Below are 26,274 nucleotides of genomic sequence, written 5' to 3' on the forward strand. Positions count from 1 at the left end.
TATTTTATTAATTATTCATCAAGATATTGCAAAGTAATACATTAAAAAATCTGAAGCCACCTTGCTAGCAACATCTATTACTACTCGTATCAACTTGATGAGGGAAGGGGGGCATATGACCAAAGCCTAACATCTAAAGGGGAGGCCTCAACCAAGTGGATCAACAACGGGTCGGGGGGCACAAAATGATCCAATAGACTTTCAACATACACCGCATGCGCACGCTGCAAAGACCCCGTCACTGTATTTCACCGATCCATCTTCAGAATAGGTACCAACACATTGACCTTGCCAGACATTCAAATCATCCCAAAAGTTTTACTTGACACAAAAACAAATAAAGGATACAAACACAATTATGAGAGAGACAAGAATCATGTTCACTCACAAAAAAAAACTAAAAGCAAACAAATAAATATTTGATTGCCTCCCACCAAGTGATATTGTTTAATGCCATGTGGCTAGGTATAATGCATTTATCAAGTTTTATAGCTGCTTGACCCATTATTAAGCATTCCATTTCCTAAGGGTTCGGGATTATCTCTAACCTTATGCTTCCCAATCTATTCTTCTTGCACTCATTAAGTGTCCATATTAGAAGGTCAAGTATTTGTTCCAATACAATACATCGTACTTCTTGTTTTGAATGACAACATTGTTGTTTAGTTGATTGGTAAGGTTGTACAATGCTTTTGAATTAACATCCATACTAGTTTTGATTTCATTTAGAAGTTCAGTTTGTCTATGAATTACTAGCATGGAGGGTTCACACATTTCTATTCTTGGTTTTCCTAACAAATTTTTAATCTCTCAAAGGACTAAAAGACATTGTTCGCAATTAAACCTCCTTCACATATTAAATCTAGAATATGTCTTATGACGATGGGATAAACCAACATAAAAGCTTTTGAGTAAAAAAATTAGTGTGGCATTTTGGGGTAGTTCTTCCATATATCTCTAGCATTCTATGCCAAACTCCTATCAAGGATTCGTCAGGCGATGGCTTAAAGTCTACGACCTCGGAGCCTTCTACAAGGAGTGAAGGCATAGGAAAAGTAGTATCCATGATAGCAAGACAAGGAGAGGTAACTCCACAAGATATTGTTGGTTTTTTTTAATATTTTTGGCAACGGCAAATAAAAACAAATAGACAAGAAAATAAAAACAAGGAAAATCAAAGTAATTGTACGAAGACACCTAATTTGATAGATGATTACTCTCCGGTAATGGCGCCAGAAATTCTTCTCCTACTCACGCATGAGTTGTTGAATTTCCCCAAAGAGGAAGGGTGATGTAGCACAACAGCAAAAAGTATTTTCCTCGGTTGGGAACCAAGGTTTAAGCGAACCAGTAGGAGGCACCGTACTTAAAAAGCTAGTAGCACATGCACACAACTACAAAAGATGCTTGCACCCAACAGAAGGCAAGAGGGTTGTCTATCCCCTTGTTTTTCGCTAGTTGCAAGACTAAAACTGATAGTGATAGGATAATAGTTTGCAAGATAAGAAATAACACAATAAAATAAATGATAAATAAGATTGCAACTGTAGGAACTAAATATTACTAGAAGATAGACCCGGGGCGATAGGTTTGCTAGTGGCATCTCTTTGAAAAGCATAACAACGACATGTATACAAATTACTATTGAGCAATTGATAGAATAGTGAATAATTATGATGATCATCCATAGCATAATCTAATATAGGCATTACGTCTCCACGCTACTTTGTAAATGCGTTGAGATTTTTTCCGAGGAGGAAGGGATTGATGTACAGGTATTTCCCTCACTGAGAACCAAGGCTTATCGAACCAATAAGGGAAGCACACAGTCGACCGTCAAACAGTTACTACGCAAACAAGATCAAATACTTGCACCCAACACGGGAAAGAGGGTTGTCAACCCCTTGTACTCGTTAGTTGTAAGGATCAAATCTAATAGTGATAGATAGATAAATTATAAAATAAATAAATTGTAATAAATTGAAGAAAATAAAATGGAACTTAGGTAATTATGTGGAATAGACCGAGGGGACATAGTTTTCAATAGAGGTATCTCTCTCAAGAACATAGCATATGGTGTGTAGGCAAATTACTGTTGTGCAATTGTAAAAATGCATAGTTATGATGTTATTCATCGCAATGATCATGCATATAGGCATCACGTCCATGACAAGTAGACCAAAATAATTCTGCATCTAATACTATTACTCCACTTCAAGAGTGTTTTTGTGCTTGCCTCTCTAAGTAAGATGACATAATATACACAAAGTATGACATGCAATATGTTCAGATCTCATCATTTTATGCTTAATGGCAACAATACAAATACGTGCTTTGCTAGCCCTTCTATCACTGGTGAGGACATCACAAGACTGAACCTACTACTATGCACCACTCCTTTTGAAGATTTAATCATGTAATTAGCCAGAGAAGATGCATAGATCAAAAAGCATGCATAGATATTTCCATCGCGTCGCTTGACGGCGTGGAGAACCATGACTTCAACATCGTCGCTGGCTTGCGAGGAGGAAGCGGTGGCAATTTCACTAGGAGGGCATCAATAGGCTTAAGCCTACCCTCCAGAAACCTATTTCCGCTAAATGTACGAATTGATAATTATATTCAGGTGCTTTACATGCAACACTTACCATGCATTTGCTAATTAGGTTTACAAATTTGATGTTTTAAGCCTACCCTCCATTGTCATGTTAGATTCGCCACTGGGAGGAAGTGCTCGACGAGGGGGAGGAGGACGGTGTGGTGCTTGGGAGGGAGAGTGTGAACCTGGTTCGTCATCGTTGTAGGGCTTAAATAGCCGTTGCGAGGGCAGACGGAGGGACGGTCATCCGTCTTCAATGCGAGACAACGACTGGAGTTGGTTTCTCGGGACGCGACACCCTCTCATTGAAGCGACGGCACACGAGAGGCCGCATCCTTCTGCGCCGCCTTCCCGTATGATCAAATCGCGGGAATCAAGATCGGACAATGCTCTTGTCCGGCATAAATGCGACACGACAAGCAACACGACACATAGGATGAAAAGCGCGGGAGGAGCGAGTGGTTATTTTGGGTGGGCTAGGACGTCTAGACACAAGCTTAAGAGCAGTCCGGATGCTCGTAAAACTTCCCATGTCTGTGTCTGGTTTGTTGGAAAAAATACATTCATACCGTACTGCGAACCGATACATGCCCGTGTTGGATAGGTTATATGCTGCAGTACACGGATACATACATGCAGTTGATCATACAGTTGATGCCCTAACTCCATGGATCACGATCCGTGGCCAAACCGCACAAACACATCTCCAACGTCCATTTCACCTGATCCAACGTCTCACGCGCATCCTCCCCCGTGGCGCGAAGAATCCGTCCGAAACCAGGAATTCCCTCCCGAAATGCTCCAGCCGCGCGCCATCCTCCAAATTCTTCCCACCCCTACTTAACCCCTCCCCCCTCTGCCCCAAATCCTCACAAATCACAGCGCCGCCGCACCCGATCTCCCAAGAAGGCACCACCACCACCACCCGCGCCGATGGCCCGCACCAAGCAGACGGCGCGCAAGTCCACCGGCGGCAAGGCGCCGAGGAAGCAGCTGGCGACCAAGGCTGCGCGCAAGTCCGCCCCGGCCACCGGCGGCGTCAAGAAGCCCCACCGCTTCCGCCCCGGAACCGTCGCCCTCCGGGAGATCCGCAAGTACCAGAAGAGCACGGAGCTGCTCATCCGCAAGCTCCCCTTCCAGCGCCTCGTGCGGGAGATCGCCCAGGACTTCAAGACCGACCTCCGCTTCCAGTCCTCCGCCGTCTCCGCGCTCCAGGAGGCCGCCGAGGCCTACCTCGTCGGGATGTTCGAGGACACCAACCTCTGCGCCATCCACGCCAAGCGCGTCACCATCATGCCCAAGGACATCCAGCTCGCCCGCCGCATCCGTGGCGAGCGCGCCTAGGTTTCGGGTCGCCGGTAATACCTAGCAGTAGCTGTTCTTGCCCTGTGATCCGGATGTGTGTCCGATGCTTCTGTTTGTTGGTGTTGATATGATCTGTCGCTATGTGTCGTGGTGCTTGAATGAAATGACAATGGAAAAGTTCAGTTATCATCTGTTTCAGATTTCAGTGCCATTGTTTGCAACTTCTGGTGCTTCTGTTTGTTGGTGTTGAGATTATCTGTCGTCTGGTCCTGTTTATCGTGATGCTTGAATGAAATGGCAATGGAAAGTTCAGTTATCATCTGATGCTAATTTTCTTCTCAAATGACACTGTTTGCTAGTACTTCATTGCTCCATGATTTCGTCACATGTAGCATGGTTTTTGCTGGGGGTGCTCTGTTATTCTTCTTTCGTTGCTGTGTGATTCAGTCTTCTTGCATCTTTCGTGCACACTTGTACAGGGATTTGGTGAATTCATCTGGGTTTTCGGCTCTGTTTGATGTGATTCTGAACTATGGTTTGGTTGATTGATGTGGATTAGCTGAAGGTGAGGTGGTGATATGTGATGTGATTCTGAATTATGTGTCGTCTGCTAGTTCGAAATCTGCATCTATTTCTCTTTCTCAGATCTTGTTAACTAAGTCATGTGCTTGGATATTATGACTGAGGAATGGCATCTTCCCGGAGTGATTCTTGTGCAGTTGTGCTAGAATTTTTCTGGTTGTGATTGTTCATCTTGTGCATTAGAAATTGTAGCTGACAATTACAGTAGAGACTGCAATATTTTTCTTTGATCCTTTCAGTACTATCCATTTAATCTAACAAGTTACAACATGTAGTGATACATTATAATAGAAACAAGTACTCCGTCCGTCCTGAAAAGCTTGTCTTAGATTTGTCAATGATACGACGCCAAGCGCGTCCCCATCATGCCCATGGACATCCAGCTCGCCTAAGGTTTGGGGTTGCCAGAAATGGTAGGAGGTGTTCTTGTCTTGTGATCCGGATGTGTGTCGAGTGTTTCTGTTTGTTGGTGTTGATATGAATGTGTCATCTGGTCCTATGTATGGTGGTGTTCGAATGAAATTGCAATGGAAGAGTTCAGTTATCATCTGATGCTAATTATGTTCTCCAATGCCACTGTTTGCTACTCAATTGCTCCATGATTCTGCTATGTGTTCTTGTCACATGTAGCATGGTGTTGCAGTGATGGCATTGGACAATGCATGACACAGTGTCCCATGAACTCGTTTTGGTTTTCTGCTCTATTCGATGTGATTCCGAATTATGGTTGGGTTGGTTGATGTGAACTATCTGAATGTGAAGCGGCTACATATGATGTGATTCTGAATTATGCCCTGTCTATCCCGAAAAAAAAAAGAATTATGCGCCGTCTGCTAGTTTGAAGCTTGCAATGGATCTGCTTTATTTTATCTCTGTTTCTCAGATCTTGTTAATTAAGTTCTGTGCTTGATGTTTTGTACGGTGAATGATATCATCCTGGGGATGATTCTTGTGCTGTAGTTTTTATGGTTGTGATTGTTCATGTCTTCATGATGATTCATGTGCATCAGAAATTTGCAGTTGATGATTACACTAGAGGCTACAATTTTTTGTCTAATCTTTTAGTACTACATGTACTGGATACACTTACAATGAGGCTCTTATTTTCTGTAATCATTCTACACAGCTGTTAACTGACAGAATGAGTAATTTGGTATCAGCAACAATGTCTCTGACTAAACTTGCGCTGTTATCTGACAGCACAGGAGGATAACTTGGTTTGAGCAAGCAGTATCTCTGAGTAAACTTGTGATGTGATCAGGCTACGGGGTCATGGCTGGCAAAGTTTGGAAAGGTCTGAAGGTGGATACGAGTAGGAGCCACTCATCACCGCAGATGCTATGATATTATTTGCAGCTTCAGTGGCATGGATTCCGTCCCAGCTCACGTAGTTCTGGGGATCTCCGCAGGCCGTCGCACTAGCAACGTTGCCCTTCACAATCTTGCTGGTGCCACAGTACAGATCCGGGTTAAAATTGTAAGCCCCGCCGCCGTATCCGCAGCACGCCTTGGTCCCATACTCGAGCCCTGAAATCATCATCATCAGACCAGCTTCAGCACCACCCTACACTTGTCATTTCAGATATGAGTGACCATGAACCAAGCCGATTCATGCATGCACTCGTCGGATGGCAGAAAAAGAGTCGAGAGAAAGCTCACCATGATCTTCTGGATGCTGGAACAGCTCGAGCATGGCGGAGTATTTGTCGACCAACACGATGGACGCATCCTGCAGCATGTTCCTATCCTCGGCCAAGGTGCTGTTGAGCAGTTCATTGTAGTAGACAACCGCGCTATTGTAACTCGTCATGCAGCCGTACTCGTCCAGGTCGTCGCTGCCGTGAGGAAGCTCCACGAGGAAGGCCGGGTAGCAGCCGATGGGCGCCATGTTGAACACCATGAAGTTGCGAGCCCCGATGCTGTACAAGTCCTGCAAATGTTAAGCTATGTTACTACCGACCATTTTTTTTTGTACTGTCCAGAATTATATATCACCTGTACTGCCCCTGAGATCTGGCTGACGATTGAAGGAAGCGTTTGCTTGACACTCTCGATGCCCTGCGACCCTAGGTTGGAGGTGAAATCGTTCTGGCCGATGTCGATCGTGTACAGGGAGTCGCCGAAAACGTCGGGCGGGGGAAGCTGGTCTGCAATTCAAGCGAAAGATCAGCCTCTGTTTTAGCTGTAAAATCCTGAAAATTCAGACCGTGCATGCACTAGGAAGGAGTAGTGTTTTTGTCAGGAGATTATTTGTTTACCACTGGTGCCGCGGGAGGCGATGGTTCTGTTGCTGAGCTCCTTCATCTGCCGGAGCTGGATGGCGAGGGAGAAGGGGCTGACCCCGGTGACGAAGAGCGACGTGTTGGGCAGCAGCGCCGTGGAGGCGAGCGTGGCGAAGTTGGCGCCGTGCCGGAAGTCGGAGCCGACGGACCGCAGGTAGGGGCTCAGCAGCGGCAGCCCCATGGCCTGAGCTGATCACCAGCATCGAGTCGTCTGTCAGAATCGATCAAAACCAGCGGCTGGATACAAGGGTGAGTGGTTACATGCACAGACCTATGAAGTCGATGACGAGGCGGCCGTCGGAGGCGCGGCCGGCGGGGCGGCCGAAGTAGGTGACGCCGAACGGGGGCGGCTGCGCCGGGAAGGCCGCCCAGAAGCCGCCCGTGTCGGAGTTGGAGTCGCCGAAGTTGAACACCGCCGGGAACCTGCACCGCCACCCCTCGCCGGCTGCGCCGCCGAAGCAGCACAGCGCCACCGGCAGGAGCAGCTGCCATGCCGACGCCATCCTCATCTCGGGGGAGTAAAACCACGTGCGATCGAGCCCACGGCGGCGCTGTCGTTGGTGTCCGTACAAGTTGGCGTGGCGAAGCAAGCTTGCCATGCTTATACAGCGGTGCCGAGGATGGAGATTTGATTGCATTTCGTACTGACGATCGAGTTCAATCTGCAATTCGTCACTGCAGACATATACCGTCACAGAAGATGTACATATATCTGCACTGACATTTGCTTGACTCTCTCTTGATCCGTGATGGGCATATGGTTAGGCCAAAGGCAATCAATGGTGCAGTTTTTTACTTTTTTTTTTACTCCAAAATAGTTTGGATTGCTTATCACGTGGAACTAGCTAAATGGACACATACATGTATTCCTGGGTCCTAACATTTCTTTGGAGCTAGCACGGCGGGCAGCTGAAGGCCTGGATGACAAGCTTCATGCTGGCAAGAAGTACCACACGAGATCTTGACAGCAACACACACACATATCTGGAAAATAACGTACTGTGATGAAACATAGGGACACGCCAGTCGTGGCCGTCGCAGCTGAGAGACACACTGAGCCACTCCAGACTCCATTACAAGTTGCAGGTAGTACAAATGTAGTATAATATTGGCTACAAGCGGGACCTGCCTCACACTCTCACTGTACATATGTGGAGAAGCGTGGACAATGTTATGTTATGCTGAGCAGGTGCTGGATAACTTTGTCGGGATCGTTGTCGTGCATCGCCAGCAGCTCGGGGACGTTCCGTGAGGTGAAGCCCATCTCATGGAGGGCGTTGTAGGCTTTCACAAACTCCTTCACCTGCGGGAAAAGGTCAACAAACTACCAGGTTTATGCTTTGCCAGCTTGGCCGAGAATGAAACGTCAGGAGAAAATTGTACTCCCGCTGATTCATATGAATTGTCGCTGATGTAGTACAAAGTAGAAATGTTTAAGAGCAGAGGCACAAATGCTACTACCGTTGAGCAGGTGCTGGATAACACAAAGGCGTACTATTGTTCGACTACTATATGGCTGCTGCTCATTAAACTATGTGATTTACAGCTCTAGCCAGATCGGAAAGCACTGCCACCGCATTCACTATTTTATTGGCTATCAATATTTTGGTAAGAGGATTTCTAAATAGGCAAGCATCCCAAAGAGACAACTGTTTCAACAAGTTCGACTTTCAACTGGATAAAACACAAGCACAGTACAGTTCTCCAATCATATGACTGTTTGTACCTATGTGACTGGCCTTGGACAAACATTCTGAGTTTGCAGAGCATTCGTTTTTGTAACTGATGACGACGACAGATAGTATCGCTAAAGTACACGATAAAGGAGGAGAAAGATCATGCCTTTGTTGGGTTATCTCCATAATTTAGCACAGCGAATGAAACAGCTTCGCGTCCAAGCCCCATCGACATATACTTCTCCACAAGTGGATCCCCTGGTGTAGCCTGGAAAAGGGACAAAACAGAAAGAAAATAAGTAATCTATTCAGAGATACCCTATTACACTAATAGACTTCGATGAATATACCCAACTGTTATAAACATATTGCGTGCATTTATCATGTGAAATGATGCAGATAAGTTAGGGATGCAAAGGAGGTGAGGAGCCTCTAGCGGAGTCATAAAAAGACTACAGAGAAATGTGGTAATATCTACAACATAAAATATATATACTACAAAAATATATTTATGATGAATCTAATGAAACTTATTTCGTTTAGTAGATTTTCATATATTATCCTACAGACTTGATCAGTTTGACCTAGGACAAAGCTAGAACTTCAAATAATTTGGAACAGAGGGAGTAGAACTAATCTTGTTCTAAAGAAAGTAGCAGAACCTTGGTACCAAGCTGGCAATGGATAGCACGGACTTCACTACATAACTTAAGTCTGCGGGCTTAACAACACAATTTTCTTGCAATGTTCTAAGTACGCAAGCATTTTCTGCCATAGAGACAACTATTCAACAAGGACATCCATAGGCCTGAGGCTGTGAGAATGTGGATTTGAGTTGGGTCCAACAGACTTTTCTTTAACCTTCTTAAAGAAAGATTGATTGAACGAGAAGATTATTGGATTGTTGGTGAAAAGGGCATAAAAGAATCAACATAAAAGCTAGGACTTCAACTAATTTGGAACAGAGGGAGTAGAACTAATCTTCTTTTTCTAAAGCAGCAGGACCTTGGTACCTAGCTGGCAATGGATAGCCTGGACTTCACTACATAACTTAAGGTTGTGGGCTTAACAACATAATTTTCTTGCAATGTTCTAAGCAGGGATTTTCTGCCATAGAGACAACTATTTCAACAAGTTAGAACTCAGAATGGATAGAACAAGCAGCACAACAATAGGTCTGAGGCTAAACTAGCTTAGCCAGTATACCCTCATGATTTTCTTGTAATTTTCAAAGGAGATTTAAATGGATTTTCAGTCATAGGTCCAGGGCAACAACCACGGCAGCCCCAGGCAAGTCTTTGTCCCTGCCGAAGGTTAAAAGTGGCTTCGAGTCCGAGCTAATAGAAACTCCAAGCAAAATGTAACTTAGATGTACTACATGAGAAAGTATTCATGTTGGGTCTAATAGAAAAGGGCATAAAAAGGACCAACATAAGAGGCATTGGTAGACCAGACTGCAAAGATTATTGTAAATACCATACATGATTTCACCATATTAATGTAATGCTACTTTGGCAGAGAGGGGGGGGGGGAGAGATATTGTTTACCATAGAAGTAGTGGAAGTTGAGTGTCTTGGCCCTCTTGGCGGCTGTTGTTGTTGTTGCTGCTGCTGCTGTGGTGGTGGTGGTGTCTGCCTTTCGATTACAAACTTCCCCCAGTTGGGGTTTTCCTTCTCTGCCTCCGCAAGAATCTTCCTTTCATACTCAAAATCAAAGTTAAAGGTGCTGCGGGGAACTTCTACCATCTGTGGTGCCAACTGAGGCTGAAAACATATACCAGATAACACTAATTAAAAGGTGCCAAATTTTCCAAACACCGTGAGGGGGTAAATGAAAAAACAGCGAATGACTTCGTAATAAATAATTTATGCATTGCATAACTGTACAAGTTTGCAGAACGACGGGATGCTTCTATAGAAACGAACAGTATATAACGAGTGTTCAGAATCACATCCTCATACATTTCAACTCATACTATAAACTATCACACCAACATTCTAGGATCAAAGTCTGAAGTAGTGACAATGGCAAGGGTGGCCACCCTACTAAAATAAAATTATCTAACTCAAGTCACAGGCAAGTTCTTCCACCCATCTACTGTAAATCATAACAAGTAAAACACACTCATTATTTCCATGTACTCCTTACTCCTTAAGACATTTTCATGTAGACATACTTTGCATCAACTGTTTAGAAATGCCATCAGTATGGAGTAAGCTGCACCATTTATATTTCCAGTAGTTTACTAACGACGGAATGGTCCATCAGGAGAAACTGAGATGCCCTTGCAAATTTATCAGAACCTGCAACCTGCCTATTATATGTGGGTCTGGACCCACATGTCATGGATAGCCTACGGATAAGAAGGATAATAAACTACTAACATTAATCAGCAATGACAAAGGGCGCTAATTGGACAATTAAAGCTGACTCCTGGTGGATCGTATGATGCTAATAATCCATCATCTGTATATTTCTGGTATATAGACATGTGCTAAACAAGGACAGAAACAAACAGGAAGATTGATGAGTTATTAACTAAAATGTCCGAATGCATGACAAGTTATTCATTCCTTTTCACAAGCTCAAGGAGAATGACCGGCAATAGAAAACTAAACACCCATGGTGGTATGGTCTATGTCCAGTCTAGCCAATGCACAGAAGTTAAATCTGCCCATTTAATTAAATATGAAACAACATCTATTTTTGCTAAAAAGCGTATAACCTAGACAAGAGATCTCTCTGTTTGGAGTAACATCTATTTAATAATGCAGAATGAAAATTGAACTCAGTCATAAATAGAATTTGTTTGGTACCAAAGTCGACCAACAGCTCTTGCACAAGAGAACAGGAAAGTAGGGATTGAGTATCAAATCATATAACTTACAGGAGGGGTTATCCGATATTCTGGCTTTATAACAACTTGTATGCCCACTGCAGCGAAACCATGAATTATGTTAGTAAAGCATGAGCTGTTCTCAATAACAGTACGGATGGGGACAATATTGAGCGGTTTGTTAGTCTGGCATGGTGGCAACAGTAAAATAGACACAAGCAGGCACTCCATTCTCTGTATACCAATTCAAAGTCCAACCAATATCTCCCAATATTTTTCAACTTTCAGCATGACCCCTTCTTCGCAAGGAAGCATGCCCTGGAAAGCTAAATTAAGTTACACATGTAATGGTCAAATTGGGGGGGGGGGGGGGGGGGGGGGGGGAAGTTACTAGCTAACCGAGTTTAAGCACACACAAACGCCGGCTATAATAAGAGAAATGATATAGGGTCAAAAGTCCAATGGACAAACTCAGGTAAAACTAGCTCGGTTTTAGGTCTGGATTGTTCAACTCCACTTTCCAATCAGGGCCTCTGAGATCAGAACTCAACCAAGAGATCCGCTGACCTAACACGCACGGAACCAGTTTCAAATCGATCGAACGAACGATGTGGTGAGCCCTGCTCGATACAGCACGGAGCAACCGGGTTCCCCGCTACCGAACAGCCCACCAACCAGGGGTACCAATCGACCGTACAGCACCGAACCGGTAGGGAGTAGGGGAAGAGGGGATTACTCGATGTGGAGGAGGAGGACGGAGCGGGGGCCGGGGCGGCGGGGGGCGAGGGGGATGCCGTGGCGTGGAGGTACGGCGCGGGCCGCTGCGGCGGTGGGCCGGCGGCGCCGTGGGCGGGCTGGCCGACGCGCGGGTAGAGGGACGAGCCGCCCCCGCCCCCGCCGGCTCCGCCGTAGGAGCCGGGGCCGGAGCCCGACCGGCTGCGGAATTCGTAGTCCATCGGCGCCGGCGCGGGGGTGGTGGTGGTGGTCAGGTGGGCGATCGGTCGCCGGGGCACGCGGTTTGGAGGGGGCTGTCGATGGAGCGGTGTCGTGTTCGTCTTCGTGGGTCGGCGAAGAAAGGAAGTGTATACGGAATTACGGGTTTTCTTCGAGAAAAAAGTGTATACGGACCCTGGCGCGGAGTTCCCGACGGTGGCGGCCCGCCCGGGGGCCTCATCGAGACCGCAACTATTGGACGCTCGTTGCAAGTAGAGATGAGCCGGCCCATTTAATCTTTTCTGTACGTTCTGCAGGTCCGGTTTTGGGAGCTTTCTACAAGGCTCCTGTTTTTCATCAGGTTTTAGGAACAAAAATCTGTTTTAGGAACCTTGTAGAAGATTCTAGTCTGTTCTTTTTCAGTCTATCTTTTTAGTTGTTTACTTCATGTTTTCCCCTGTTTTCTTTAATTTTGGTAAATATTCGTGTTGCCAAATATTTGTTCGCAATTTTTAAAAATGTTCTTTTTTTTTGTAAACTAAAAAATATTCACATTTTTGAAATGACCCGAATATCCAACGGACATCAGATTTTAGGCATGGAAAATATAATGTTTTTCATGACAAATTATGTGTGTCGAGGATGACACGTTTAGTTGATGAGCATGTCAAATATGTTTTAGTTTATTATTATTTCTTATGTTTTATGTATTATGCCACCCGGGCTCACCCTCCGTTAGTTTATTCTCAGGCAGCTTGTTAATTCTCATTCTTACAGACATATATAAATTGATATAATTAGTTATTTTTGGAACTTGACAGAATTAGGTGTAATAAGCAACGTGGGACTATTTAATCTGTTAACAAACTTGTTTTATAAGCATGAGCAAATTATGCGCAACTTGGCCCAAAAACATCAAGGTCGCTGCGAGAGGGCCCAATGACCACATCGAATCAAACTTGATTGTTCTTTGGTTGGGTTCGAGATCTAGGAAGCGTCATATGTAGTAGTATGATTGCAAGGACATAACAAATGTAATGGATTGTGCAACGAAAAATAGGCAGAACAATCTGATTATTTATCTACCATGTTTCTACTTTATTTATAGCAGCAAAAGGTACTGTTGAATATAAAGTAAGAAATGCCTTCATCATATATAGATACGTCTTAGTTTTGATGTAAATAATTTACGTGCTAGTCTGCTAGTATTTTGTACATGAGGGAGATGCACAAAAGTATAGTCGCAGAAATTCTACAAATAGCTGGCTAGGCAAAAACTTGACAAACTATTGCTGCCAAATTAATTCCAACGAATACCTTTCATCACTTTTGTACACCATACTACATATCACATCCATGTGATACAGAAAGGCTTATCTAACATGACAAAGAGGTCGCACTCACACCAATTTGATCAAAAATCAACAATGCAAAAGAACATCAAATGAGTAATTCTTCGTTAGAGAAGCACATGTGGCGTTCTTAGTTGAGATCAAACTAAATTCAGGTCAATAGCAGTTAGGTAGTGTGTCGAACCCAAGAAGCTCAATGACCCGTGTGACTGTTGGAAATATGCCCTAGAGACAATAATAAAATGGTTATTATCATATTTCCTTGCTCATGATAATCGTCTATTGTTCATGCTATAATTGTATTAACAGGAAACAGTAATACATGTGTGAATAAATAGATCACAAAGTGTCCCTAGCAAGCCTCTAGTTGGCTAGCTCGTTAGTCAATAGATGATCATGGGCATTAGATGTCATTGATAACGGGATCACATCATTAGGAGAATGATGTGATGGACAAGACCCAATCCTAAGCATAGCACTAGATCGTATTGTTCGTATGCTAAAGCTTTTCTAATGTCAAGTATCTTTTCCTTCGACCGTGAGATTGTGCAACTCCCGGATACCGTAGGAGTGCTTTGGGTGTATCAAACGTCACAACGTAACTGGGTGACTATAAAGGTGCACTACGGGTACCTCCGAAAGTGTCTGTTGGGTTGGTACGAATCGAGATCGGGATTTGTCACTCCGTGTGACGGAGAGGTATCCCTGGGCCCACTCGGTAGAACATCATCATGAGCTCAATGTGACTAAGGAGTTAGTCACACGATGACGTGCTACGGATCGAGTAAAGAGACTTACCGGTAACGAGATTGAACAAGGTATTGGTATACCGACGATCGAATCTCGGGCAAGTTCTATACCGACAGACAAAGGGAATTGTATACGGGATTGATTGAATCCTTAACATCGTGGTTCATCCGATGAGATCATCGTGGAGCAAGTGGGAGCCACCATGGGTATCCAGACCCCGCTGATGGTTATTGGCCAGAGAGGTGTCTCGGTCATGTCTGCCTGTCTCCCGAACCCGTAGGGTCTACAGACTTAAGGTTCGGTGATGCTAGGGTTATAGGGAATTGTTATACGAGATTACCGAAAGTTGTTCGGAGTCCCGGATGAGATCCCGAACGTCACGAGGAGCTCTGGAATGGTCCGGAGGTGAAGATTGATATATATGACGGATGGTTTCGGACACCGAAAGTGTTTCGGGCATCACCGGTAACGTACCGGGACCACCGGAGGTGGCCCCAGGGGTCCACCGAAGAGGGGCAACGACCCCGGGAGGTAAGATGGGCCAAGTGGGGGAGGGAACCAGCCCCTAGGTGGGCTGGTGCGCCTCCCCACTCAGCCCAATGCGCAGGGGAGAGAAAGGGGGGGGGGCAAACCCTTAGCCAGGTGGGCCTAAGGCCCACCAGGGGTGCGCCACACCCCTCCTTCCCCCCTTGGCCGCCGCACCAGCCCCCATCTAGGCCTGCCGCCCCCCAGGAGGGGGAAACCCTCAAGGGGGCGCAACCCCTCCCTTCCCCTATATATACCGGGCACTTTTGTCCATTGGGAGATAGACTTCTCCCTCTCCCTCAGCGCAGCCCTGCCCTTCTTCCTCCTCCTCTCTGCCGGTGCTTGGCGAAGCCCTGCCGAGAGACCTCGTCTCTCCATCGACACCATGCCGTCGTGGTGCTGGGTTTCTTCCCCAACCTCTCCCTCCTCCTTGCTGGATCAAGGTGCGGGAGACGTCACCGGGCTGTACGTGTGTTGAACGCGGAGGTGCCGTAGTTCGGCACTAGATCGGAATCGCTGCGAGTACGACTCCATCAACCGCGTTCTAGCAACACTTCCGCTTAGAGATCTTCAAAGGTATGAAGATGCTCTTACCCCTCTCTCGTTGCTGGCCTCTCCATAGGAAGATCTGAATATGCGTAGGAAAATTTTGAATTTATGCTACGTAACCCAACAGTGGCATCCGAGCCAGGTTTTCTATGCGTAGATTCTATGCACGAGTAGAACACAAAAGTTGTGGGCGATGATTTGTCAATTTGCTTGCCGCTACTAGTCTTATTCTTTTCCGGCGGTATTGTGGGATGAACCGGCCTGGACCGACTTTACACGTACGCTTACGTGAGACTGGTTCTACCGACAGACATGCACACCGTGCATAAAGGTGGCTAGCGGGTGTCTGTCTCTCCTACTCTAGTCGGATTGGATTTGATGAAAAGGGTCCTTATGAAGGGTAAATAGCTTTGGCATATCATCGTTGTGGCTATCACATAGGTAAGAATGCGTTCTTGCTAGAAACCCAAATCAGCCACGTAAAACTTGCAACAACAATTAGAGGACGTCTAACTTGTTTTTCTCAGGGTTTGACATGTGATGTGATATGGCCAAAGTTGTGATGTTGCATGTATGATGTATGAGATGATCATGTTATTGTAATAGGTTTCACGACTTGCATGTCGATGAGTATGACAACCGGCAGGAGCCATAGGAGTTGTCTTAATTTATTGTATGAGATGCAACGCCATGTGCTTACTACTTTTACTTCATTGCTAACGGTTAGCTATATAGTAGTGATAGTAGTAGTTGGCGTGACAACTTCACGGAGACACGATGATGGAGATCATGATGATGGAGATCATGGTGTCATGCCGGTGACGATGATGATCATGCGATGCCTGAAGATGGAGATCGAAAGGGCAAAGATGATAATGGCCATATCATGTCACTATATGATTGCATTGTGATGTTTATCATGTTTTTCATCTTATTTCTTAGAACGAAGGTAGCATAATAAGATGACCCCTCTTAAAATTTCGAGAACGTATTCCCCTAAGTGTGCACCGTTGCGAAGGTTCGTTGTCTCGAAGCACCACGTGATGATCGGGTGTGATAGATTCTAACGTTCGCATACAACGGGTGTAAGCCAGATTTACACACGCGAAACACCTAGGTTGACTCGACGAGCTTAGCATGTACAGACATGACCTCGAATACAAGAGACCGAAAGGTCGAACATGAGTCGTATGGTTGAATACGATCAGCATGAAGTTGCTCACCATGGTGACTAGTCCGTCTCACGTGATGATCGGACACGGGTTAGTCAACATGGATCATGTATCACTTAGATGACTAGAGGGATGTCGATTTAAGTGGGAGTTCATACTTAATTTGATTAAATGAAGTTAATTGTCATGAACTTAGTCTAAAAGTTGTCTTTATAAATATTGTAGATGGCCAACGTCAACCTCAATTTCAACGCATTCCTAGAGAAAAACAAGCTGAAAGATGATGGTAGCAACTATGCGGACTGGGTTTGCAACTTGAAGCTCATCCTTGAAGCAGCTAAAAAGGCTTATGTCCTTGATGCGCCGCTAGGTGACCCTCCCGCTCCCGCAGTAGCCCAGGACATTCTGAACGTCTGGCAAACGCGGAGTGATGACTACTCTCTGGTTAGGTGTGGCATGTTATACAGTTTAGAAACGGGGCTCCAAAGGCGTTTTGAGCAACACGGAGCATATGAGATGTTCCAAGAGCTGAAGCTAGTTTTTCAAGCTCATGCCCGTGTCGAGAGATATGAAGTCTCCGACAAGTTCTTTAGCTGTAGGATGGAGGAGAACAGTTCTGTCAGTGAGCACATACTCAAAATGCCTGGGTTACACGATCGTGTGACTTCACTTGGAGTCGAACTTCCGGATGATGCTATAATTGACAGAATCCTCCAGTCCCTCCCACCAAGCTACAAAGGCTTTGTGCTTAACTACAACATGCAAGGGATGGAGAAGACCATTCCCGAGTTGTACTCGATGCTCAAGTGTGCAGAAGTAGAAATCAAGAAAGAGCATCAAGTGTTGATGGTCAACAAGACCACTAGTTTCAAGAAAGGCAAGGGTAAGAAGAACTTCAAGAAAGACGGCAAAGTTGTTGCCGCGCCCGGTAAGCCAGATGCCGGGAAGAAGAAAAAGAATGGACCCAAGCCTGAGACTGAGTGCTTCTATTGCAAGGGAAAAGGTCACTGGAAGCGGAACTGCCCCAAATACTGAGCGGACAAGAAGGCCGACAACGTTAAGGGTATATGTGATATACATGTTATTGATGTGTACCTTACCAGCGCTCGTAGTAGCTCCTGGGTATTTGATACTGGTGTTGTTACTCACATTTGCAACTCAAAGCAGGAACTGCGGAATAAGCGGAGACTGGCCAAGGACGAGGTGACGATGCGCGTCGGGAATGGTTCAAAGGTCGATGTGATCGCCGTCGGCACGCTACCTCTACATATACCATCGGGATTAGTTTTAAACCTTAATAATTGTTATTTAGTACCAGCTTTAAGCATGAAAATTGTATCAGGGTCTTGCTTAATGTGATACGGCTACTCATTTAAGTCAGAGAATAATGGTTGTTCTATTTATATGAGTGATATGTTTTATGGTCATGCTCCGCTGGTGAATGGTTTATTCTTGATGAATCTCGATCGTGATGTTACACATATTCATAGTGTGAGTACCAAAAGATGTAAAGTTGATAATGATAGTCCCACGTAGTTGTGGCACTGCCGCCTTGGTCATATCGGCGTTAAGCGCATGAAGAAGCTCCATACTGATGGACTATTAGAGTCTCTTAATTTTGAATCATTTGACACATGCGAACCGTGCCTCATGGGCAAGATGACTAAGACTCCATTCTCAGGACTAATGGAGAGAGCAACCGACTTATTGGAAATAATACATACTGATGTGTGTGGTCCGATGAACGTTGAAGCTCGCGGTGGCTATCGTTATGTTCTCACTCTCATCGATGATTTGAGTAGGTATGGGTATATCTACTTGATGAAGCACAAATCTGAGACGTTTGAAAAGTTCAAGGAATTTCAGAGTCAGGTTGAGAATCAACATGACAGAAAAATTAAATGTCTACGATGTGATCGTGGAGGAGAATATTTGAGTCACGAGTTTGGCACACACCTAAGGAAGTGTGGAATCGTTTCACAACTAACACCGCCTGGCACACCGCAACGCAACAGAGTGTCTGAACGTCGTAATCGCACTTTATTAGATATGGTACGATCTATGATGTCTCTTACCGACTTACCGCTATCATTTTGGGGATACACATTAGAAACTGCAACATTCACTTTAAATAGGGCACCGTCTAAATCCGTTGAGACGACACCGTATGAACTGTTGGAATTATGCCCTAGAGGCAATGATAAATATAGTTATTATTATAATTCCTGTATCAAGATAATCGTTTATTATCCATGCTATAATTGTATGGAATGAAGACTCATTTACATGTGTGGATACATAGACAAAACACCGTCCTTAGCAAGCCTCTAGTTGGCTAGCCAGTTGATCAAAGATAGTCAGTGTCTTCTGATTATGAACAAGGTGTTGTTGCTTGATAACTGGATCACGTCATTAGGAGAATCACGTGATGGACTAGACCCAAACTAATAGACGTAGCATGTTGATCGTGTCATTTTGTTGCTACTGTTTTTTGCGTGTCAAGTATTTATTCCTATGACCATGAGATCATATAACTCACTGACACCGGAGGAATGCTTTGTGTGTATCAAACGTCGCAACGTAACTGGGTGACTATAAAGATGCTCTACAGGTATCTCCGAAGGTGTTAGCTGAGTTAGTATGGATCAAAACTGGGATTTGTCACTCCGTGTGAACGGAGAGGTATCTCGGGGCCCACTCGGTAATACAACATCACACACAAGCCTTGCAAGCAATGTAACTTAGTGTAAGTTGCGGGATCTTGTATTACGGAACGAGTAAAGAGACTTGCCGGTAAACGAGTTGAAATAGGTATACGGATACTGACGATCGAATCTCGGGCAAGTAACATACCGAAGGACAAAGGGAATAACATACGGGATTATATGAATCCTTGGCACTGAGGTTCAAATGATAAGATCTTCGTAGAATATGTAGGATCCAATATGGGCATCCAGGTCCCGCTATTGGATATTGACCGAGGAGTCTCTCGGGTCATGTCTACATAGTTCTCGAACCCGCAGGGTCTGCACACTTAAGGTTTGACGTTGTTTTATGCGTATTTGAGTTATATGGTTGGCTACCGAATGTTGTTCGGAGTCCCGGATGAGATCACGGACGTCACGAGGGTTTCCGGAATAGTCCGGAAACGAAGATTGATATATAGGATGACCTCATTTGATTACCGGAAGGTTTTCAGAGTTACCGGGAATGTACCGGGAATGACGAATGGGTTCCGGGAGTTCACCGGGGGGGGGCAACCTACCCCGGGGAAGCCCATAGGCCTTGAGGGTGGCACACCAGCCCTTAGTGGGCTGGTGGGACAGCCCAAAAGGGCTCTATGCGCCAAGAAGAAGAAAATCAAGAGGAAAGGAAAAAAAAGGAGGAGGTGGGAAGGAAGGGGGACTCCCTCCCACCAAACCAAGTCCAACTCGGTTTGGGGGGGGGGGAGTCCTCCCCCCTTGGACTCGGCCGACCCCCTTGGGGCTCCTTGAGCCCCAAGGCAAGGTCCCCTCCCTCCCACCTATATATACGGAGGTTTTAGGGCTGATTTGAGACGACTTTCCCACGGCAGCCCGACCACATACCTCCACGGTTTTTCCTCTAGATCGCGTTTCTGCGGAGCTCGGGCGGAGCCCTGCTGAGACAAGGTCATCACCAACCTCTGGAGCGCCGTCACGCTGCCGGAGAACTCTTCTACCTCTCCGTCTCTCTTGCTGGATCAAGAAGGCAGAGATCATCGTCGAGCTGTACGTGTGCTGAACGCGGAGGTGCCGTCCGTTCGGTACTAGATCGTGGGACTGATCGCGGGATTGTTCGCGGGGCGGATCGAGGGACGTGAGGACGTTCCACTACATCAACCGCGTTCACTAACGCTTCTGCTGTACGATCTACAAGGGTACGTAGATCACTCATCCCCTCTCGTAGATGGACATCACCATGATAGGTCTTCGTGCGCGTAGGAAATTTTTTGTTTCCCATGCGACGTTCCCCAACAGTGGCATCATGATCTAGGTTCATGCGTAGATGTCTTCTCGAGTAGAACACAAAAGTTATTGTGGGCGGTGATGTGCGTTTTGCTGCCCTCCTTAGTCTTTTCTTGATTCCGCGGTATTGTTGGATTGAAGCGGCTTGGACCGACATTACTCGTACGCTTACAAGAGACTGGTTTCATCGTTACGAGTAACTCCGTTGCTCAAAGATGACTGGCAAGCGTCGGTTTCTCCAACTTTAGTTGAATCGGATTTGATCAAGGAGGTCCTTGGATGAGGTTAAATAGCAACTCATATATCTCCGTTGTGGTGTTAGCGTAAGTAAGATGCGATCCTACTAGATACCCATGGTCACCACGTAAAACATGCAACAACAAAATTAGAGGACGTCTAACTTGTTTTTGCAGGGTATGCTTGTGATGTGATATGGTCAATGTTGTGATGTGATATATTGGATGTATGAGATGATCATGTTGTAATAGAAATATCGACTTGCACGTCGATGGTACGGCAACCGGCAGGAGCCATAGGGTTGTCTTTATACTAACGTGTGTGCTTGCAGATGCGTTTACTATTTTGCTAGGATGTGGCTTTAGTAGTAATAGCATGAGTAGCACGACAACCCCGATGGCAACACGTTGATGGAGATCATGGTGTGGCGCCGGTGACAAGAAGATCGTGCCGGTGCTTTGGTGATGGAGATCAAGAAGCACATGATGATGGCCATATCATGTCACTTATGAATTGCATGTGATGTTAATCCTTTTATGCACCTTATTTTGCTTAGAACGACGGTAGCATTATGAGGTGATCTCTCACTAAAATTTCAAGACGAAATTGTGTTCTCCCCGACTGTGCACCGTTGCTACAGTTCGTCGTTTCAAGACACCACGTGATGATCGGGTGTGATAGACTCAACGTTCACATACAACGGGTGCAAAACAGTTGCGCACGCGGAACACTCGGGTTAAGCTTGACGAGCCTAGCATGTGCAGACATGGCCTCGGAACACATGAGACCGAAAGGTCGATCATGAATCATATAGATGATATGATTAGCATAGGGATGCTTACCACTGAAACTATACTCAACTCACGTGATGATCGGACTTGAGCTAGTGTAAGTGGATCATGAACCACTCAAATGACTAGAGAGATGTACTTTTTGAGTGGGAGTTTAGCGAATAATTTGATTAAGTTAAACTCTAATTATCTTGAACATAGTCTAAGTCCACTTTGAATATATTTGTGTTGTAGATCATGGCTCACGCGACAGTCATCCTGAATTTTAATACGTTCCTAGAGAAAGCTAAGTTGAAAGATGATGGAAGCAACTTTGTAGACTGGGCTCGTAATCTTAAGCTAATCTTACAAGCTGGGAAGAAGGATTATGTCCTTAATGCTGCGTTAGGAGATGAACCACCCGCTACGGCTGATCAGGATGTTAAGAACGCTTGGTTAGCACGTAAGGAGGACTACTCAATAGTTCAATGTGCAGTCTTGTATGGCTTAGAACCGGGACTTCAACGTCGCTTTGAGCGTCATGGAGCATTTGAGATGTTCCAGGAGTTGGAGTTTATCTTTCAGAAGAACGCCCGGATCGAGAGGTATGAGACCTCCGATAAATTCTATGCTTGCAAGATGGAGGAAAACTCATCTGTCAGTGAACATGTGCTCAAAATGTCTGGGTACTCAAACCGTTTGGCTGAGCTGGGGATTGAACTCCCGCAAGAAGCTATCACTGACAGAATCCTTCAATCACTGCCGCCAAGCTATAAAGGCTTTGTGTTGAACTACAACAGGCAAGGGATGAACAAGTCTCCCGACGAGTTGTTTGCGATGCTGAAAGTCGCAGAGTCTGAACTCCGTAAAGAGCATCAAGTGTTGATGGTGAATAAGACCACTAGTTTCAAGAGAAACGGCAAAGGCAAGAAGGGCAATTCGAAGAAGAGCGGCAAGCCTGTTGCCAATCCGACGAAGAAACCCAAAGCTGGACCTAAGCCGGAAACGGAGTGTTACTATTGCAAGGGTATGGGTCACTGGAAGCGCAATTGCCCCAAGTATCTGGCAGATAAGAAGGCGGGCAAAGAAAAATCAGGTATATTTGATATACATGTTATTGATGTGTACTTAACCGGCTCTCGTAGTAGTGCCTGGGTATTCGATACCGGTTCTGTTGCTCATATTTGCAACTCGAAACAGGAACTGCGGAATAGGCGAAGGCTGGCGAAAGATGAAGTGACGATGCGCGTAGGAAATGGTTCCAAGGTTGATGCAATCGCCGTCGGCACAGTGTCACTTCAGTTACCGTCAGGATTAGTGATGAACTTAAATCATTGTTATTTAGTGCCTGCGTTGAGCATGAACATTATATCTGGATCTTGTTTATTGCGAGACGGTTACTCTTTTAAGTCAGAGAATAATGGTTGTTCTATTTCTATGAGTAACATCTGTTATGGTCATGCACTGAATGTGAGAGGATTGTTCATATTGAATCTTGATAACGATACGCATATACATAACATTGAGACCAAAAGAGTTAGAGTTAACAATGATAGCGCCATATTTTTGTGGCACTGCCGCTTAGGTCATATTGGTGTAAAGCGCATGAAGAAACTCCATGCTGATGGACTTTTGGAGTCACTTGACTTTGATTCACTTGACACGTGCGAACCATGCCTCATGGGCAAGATGACTAAGACTCCGTTCTCAGGAACAATGGAGCGTGCAAGTGACTTGTTGGAAATCATACATACCGATGTGTGTGGTCCGATGAGCGTGGAGGCACGCGGCGGATATCGTTATTTTCTCACCTTCACTGACGATTTAAGTAGATATGGTTATGTCTACTTGATGAAGCACAAGTATGAAACATTTGAAAAGTTCAAGCAATTTCAGAGTGAAGTGGAAAATCATCGTAACAAGAAGATCAAGTTCCTACGGTCTGATCGTGGGGGTGAATATCTGAGTTTCGAGTTTGGTGCTCACTTAAGACAATGTGGAATTGTTTCACAGTTAACACCGCCTGGAACACCACAGCGTAATGGTGTGTCCGAACGTCGTAATCGTACTCTATTAGAGATGGTGCGATCTATGATGTCTCTTACTGATTTGCCGTTATCATTTTGGGGCTATGCATTAGAAACAACTGCATTCACTTTAAATAGGACACCATCAAAATCCGTTGAGACGACACCATACGAACTGTGGTATGGCAAGAGGCCAAAGTTGTCGTTTCTTAAAGTTTGGGGATGTGATGCTTATGTCAAAAAGCTTCAGCCTGAAAAGCTGGAACCCAAAGCGGAAAAGTGCGTCTTCATAGGTTACCCAAAAGAGACAGTTGGGTACACCTTCGATCTCAAATCCGAGGGCAAAGTGTTTGTTGCTAAAAACGGAGCTTTTCTCGAGAAGGAGTTTCTCTCGAGAGAATTGAGTGGGAGGAAGATAGAACTTGACGAGGTTGTCGAACCTCTCATCCCTCTGGATGGTGGCGCAGGGCAAGGGGAAACCTCTGTCATTGCGACGTCGGTTGAGGAGGAAGTTAATGATGATGATCAGGAAACTCCAGTTCAAGTTTCTGTCGAACCACGCAGGTCGACGAGACCACGTGCTGCTCCAGAGTGGTACGGTAATCCCGTCTTATCAATCATGTTGTTAGACAACAATGAACCTGCGAATTATGAAGAAGCAATGGTGGGCCCAGATTCAAACAAATGGCTGGAAGCCATGAAGTCCGAGATAGGATCCATGTATGAGAACAAAGTGTGGACTTTGGAGGTACTGCCTGAGGGCCGCAAGGCCATTCAGAACAAATGAATCTTTAAGAGGAAGACAGACGCTGACGGTAATGTGACCGTTTATAAAGCTCGACTTGTGGCAAAGGGTTTTTCACAAGTTCAAGGAGTTGACTACGATGAGACTTTCTCACCCGTAGCGATGCTTAAGTCCGTCAGAATCATATTAGCAATAGCTGCATTTTTTGATTATGAAATCTGGCAGATGGATGTCAAAACGGCGTTCCTTAACGGTTTCCTTAAGGAAGAGTTGTATATGATACAACCCGAAGGTTTTGTCGATCCTAAGAATGCTAACAAGGTGTGCAAGCTCCAGCGATCCATTTATGGACTGGTGCAAGCATCTCAGAGTTGGAACAAACGCTTTGATGAGGTGATCAAAGCATTTGGGTTTATACAAGTGGTTGGAGAATCTTGTATTTACAAGAAAGTGAGTGGGAGCTCTGTGGCGTTTCTAATATTATATGTGGATGACATATTACTGATTGGAAACAACGTAGAGTTTTTAGAGAGCATAAAGGATTACTTGAATAAAAGTTTCTCTATGAAGGACCTAGGAGAAGCTGCTTACATTCTAGGCATTAAGATCTATAGGGATAGATCAAAACGCGTGATAGGACTTTCACAAAGCACATACCTTGATAAAGTTTTGAAGAGGTTCAAAATGGAACAGTCCAAGAAAGGGTTCTTGCCAGTTCTACAAGGTACGAGATTGAGTAAGACTCAGTGCCCAGCAACTGATGAAGATAGAGAGCATATGCGCTCCGTCCCCTATGCTTCAGCCATAGGTTCTATCATGTATGCGATGCTGTGCACTAGACCGGATGTTAGCCTGGCCATAAGTATGGCAGGTAGGTTCCAGAGTAATCCAGGAGTGGATCACTGGACAGCGGTCAAGAATATCCTGAAGTACCTGAAAAGGACTAAGGAGATGTTTCTCGTGTATGGAGGTGACGAAGAGCTCGCCGTAAAAGGTTACGTCGATGCAAGCTTTGACACAGATCCGGACGACTCTAAGTCGCAAAACGGATACATATTTATTCTTAATGGGGGTGCAGTAAGCTGGTGCAGTTCCAAGCAAAGCGTCGTAGCAGATTCTACATGTGAAGCGGAGTACATGGCTGCCTCGGAGGCGGCTAAGGAGGGTGTCTGGATGAAGCAGTTCATGACGGATCTTGGAGTGGTGCCAAGCGCACTGAATCCAATAACCTTGTTCTGTGACAACACTGGTGCCATTGCCTTAGCAAAGGAACCACGGTTTCACAAGAAGACCAGACACATCAAATGACGCTTCAACCTCATCTGCTACTACGTCGAGGGAGAGGACGTGAATATATGCAAAGTGCACACGGATCTGAATGTAGCGGACCCGCTGACTAAACCTCTTCCACGGCCAAAGCATGATCAACACCAGAACTGTATGGGTGTTAGATTTATTACAATGTAATTCACATGGTGATGTGAGGGCTAGATTATTGACGCTAGTGCAAGTGGGAGACTGTTGGAATTATGCCCTAGAGGCAATGATAAGTATAATTATTATTATAATTCCTGTATCAAGATAATCGTTTATTATCCATGCTATAATTGTATTGAATGAAGACTCATTTACATGTGTGGATACATAGACAAAACACCGTCCCTAGCAAGCCTCTAGTTGGCTAGCCAGTTGATCAAAGATAGTCAGTGTCTTCTGATTATGAACAAGGTGTTGTTGCTTGATAACTGGATCACGTCATTAGGAGAATCACGTGATGGACTAGACCCAAACTAATAGACGTAGCATGTTGATCGTGTCATTTTGTTGCTACTGTTTTTTGCGTGTCAAGTATTTATTCCTATGACCATGAGATCATATAACTCACTGACACCGGAGGAATGCTTTGTGTGTATCAAACGTCGCAACGTAACTGGGTGACTATAAAGAT

General features: G+C 45.1%; 3 protein-coding genes across 3 annotated transcripts; 1 reads left to right on the forward strand and 2 right to left on the reverse strand.

Moving 5' to 3' along the window:
- The first annotated feature begins 3,477 nt into the window (after positions 1 to 3,477).
- LOC123407027 (histone H3.2-like) lies at positions 3,478 to 4,090 on the forward strand. The gene has a single exon (XM_045100058.1). It carries the CDS (start codon positions 3,533 to 3,535, stop codon positions 3,941 to 3,943), a length of 411 nt encoding a protein of 136 aa, XP_044955993.1. The 5' UTR covers positions 3,478 to 3,532; the 3' UTR covers positions 3,944 to 4,090.
- A 1,420-nt stretch (positions 4,091 to 5,510) lies between these two features.
- Positions 5,511 to 7,512, reverse strand: LOC123410929 (GDSL esterase/lipase At4g01130). The gene is made up of 5 exons (XM_045103854.1): positions 7,040 to 7,512; positions 6,745 to 6,957; positions 6,482 to 6,633; positions 6,146 to 6,416; positions 5,511 to 6,013 (listed from the first exon to the last, which is right to left on the reverse strand). The coding sequence occupies exons 1-5, from the start codon at positions 7,404 to 7,406 to the stop codon at positions 5,757 to 5,759; spliced, it is 1,260 nt and encodes a 419-aa protein (XP_044959789.1). The 5' UTR covers positions 7,407 to 7,512; the 3' UTR covers positions 5,511 to 5,756.
- Positions 7,513 to 7,729: 217 nt separating this feature from the next.
- LOC123410930 (proline-rich receptor-like protein kinase PERK10) lies at positions 7,730 to 12,361 on the reverse strand. The gene is made up of 5 exons (XM_045103855.1): positions 12,017 to 12,361; positions 11,332 to 11,378; positions 9,992 to 10,207; positions 8,611 to 8,712; positions 7,730 to 8,071 (listed from the first exon to the last, which is right to left on the reverse strand). Exons 1-5 carry the CDS (start codon positions 12,234 to 12,236, stop codon positions 7,940 to 7,942), a joined length of 717 nt encoding a protein of 238 aa, XP_044959790.1. The 5' UTR covers positions 12,237 to 12,361; the 3' UTR covers positions 7,730 to 7,939.
- Between the last annotated feature and the right edge of the window lie 13,913 nt (positions 12,362 to 26,274).

This window comes from Hordeum vulgare, chromosome 7H (genome assembly GCF_904849725.1).
Source record: "Hordeum vulgare subsp. vulgare chromosome 7H, MorexV3_pseudomolecules_assembly, whole genome shotgun sequence".
Classification (NCBI taxonomy): domain Eukaryota; kingdom Viridiplantae; phylum Streptophyta; class Magnoliopsida; order Poales; family Poaceae; genus Hordeum; species Hordeum vulgare.

Excerpts from the sequence above, each read along its gene's own strand:
- LOC123407027 (XM_045100058.1), top strand. The coding sequence starts at position 3,533 with ATGGCCCGCACCAAGCAGACGGCGCGCAAGTCCACCGGCGGCAAGGCG.
- LOC123410929 (XM_045103854.1), bottom strand. The coding sequence starts at position 7,406 with ATGCAATCAAATCTCCATCCTCGGCACCGCTGTATAAGCATGGCAAGC. Across the intron at positions 6,958-7,039 it reads CCTCGTCATCGACTTCATAG|CTCAGGCCATGGGGCTGCCG; the intron begins GTCTGTGCATGT and ends GCTGGTGATCAG. Across the intron at positions 6,417-6,481 it reads AGATCTCAGGGGCAGTACAG|GACTTGTACAGCATCGGGGC; the intron begins GTGATATATAAT and ends TAACATTTGCAG.
- LOC123410930 (XM_045103855.1), bottom strand. The coding sequence starts at position 12,236 with ATGGACTACGAATTCCGCAGCCGGTCGGGCTCCGGCCCCGGCTCCTAC. Across the intron at positions 10,208-11,331 it reads AATATCGGATAACCCCTCCT|CCTCAGTTGGCACCACAGAT; the intron begins GTAAGTTATATG and ends ATATGTTTTCAG. Across the intron at positions 8,072-8,610 it reads ATGGAGATAACCCAACAAAG|GTGAAGGAGTTTGTGAAAGC; the intron begins GCATGATCTTTC and ends CTTTTCCCGCAG.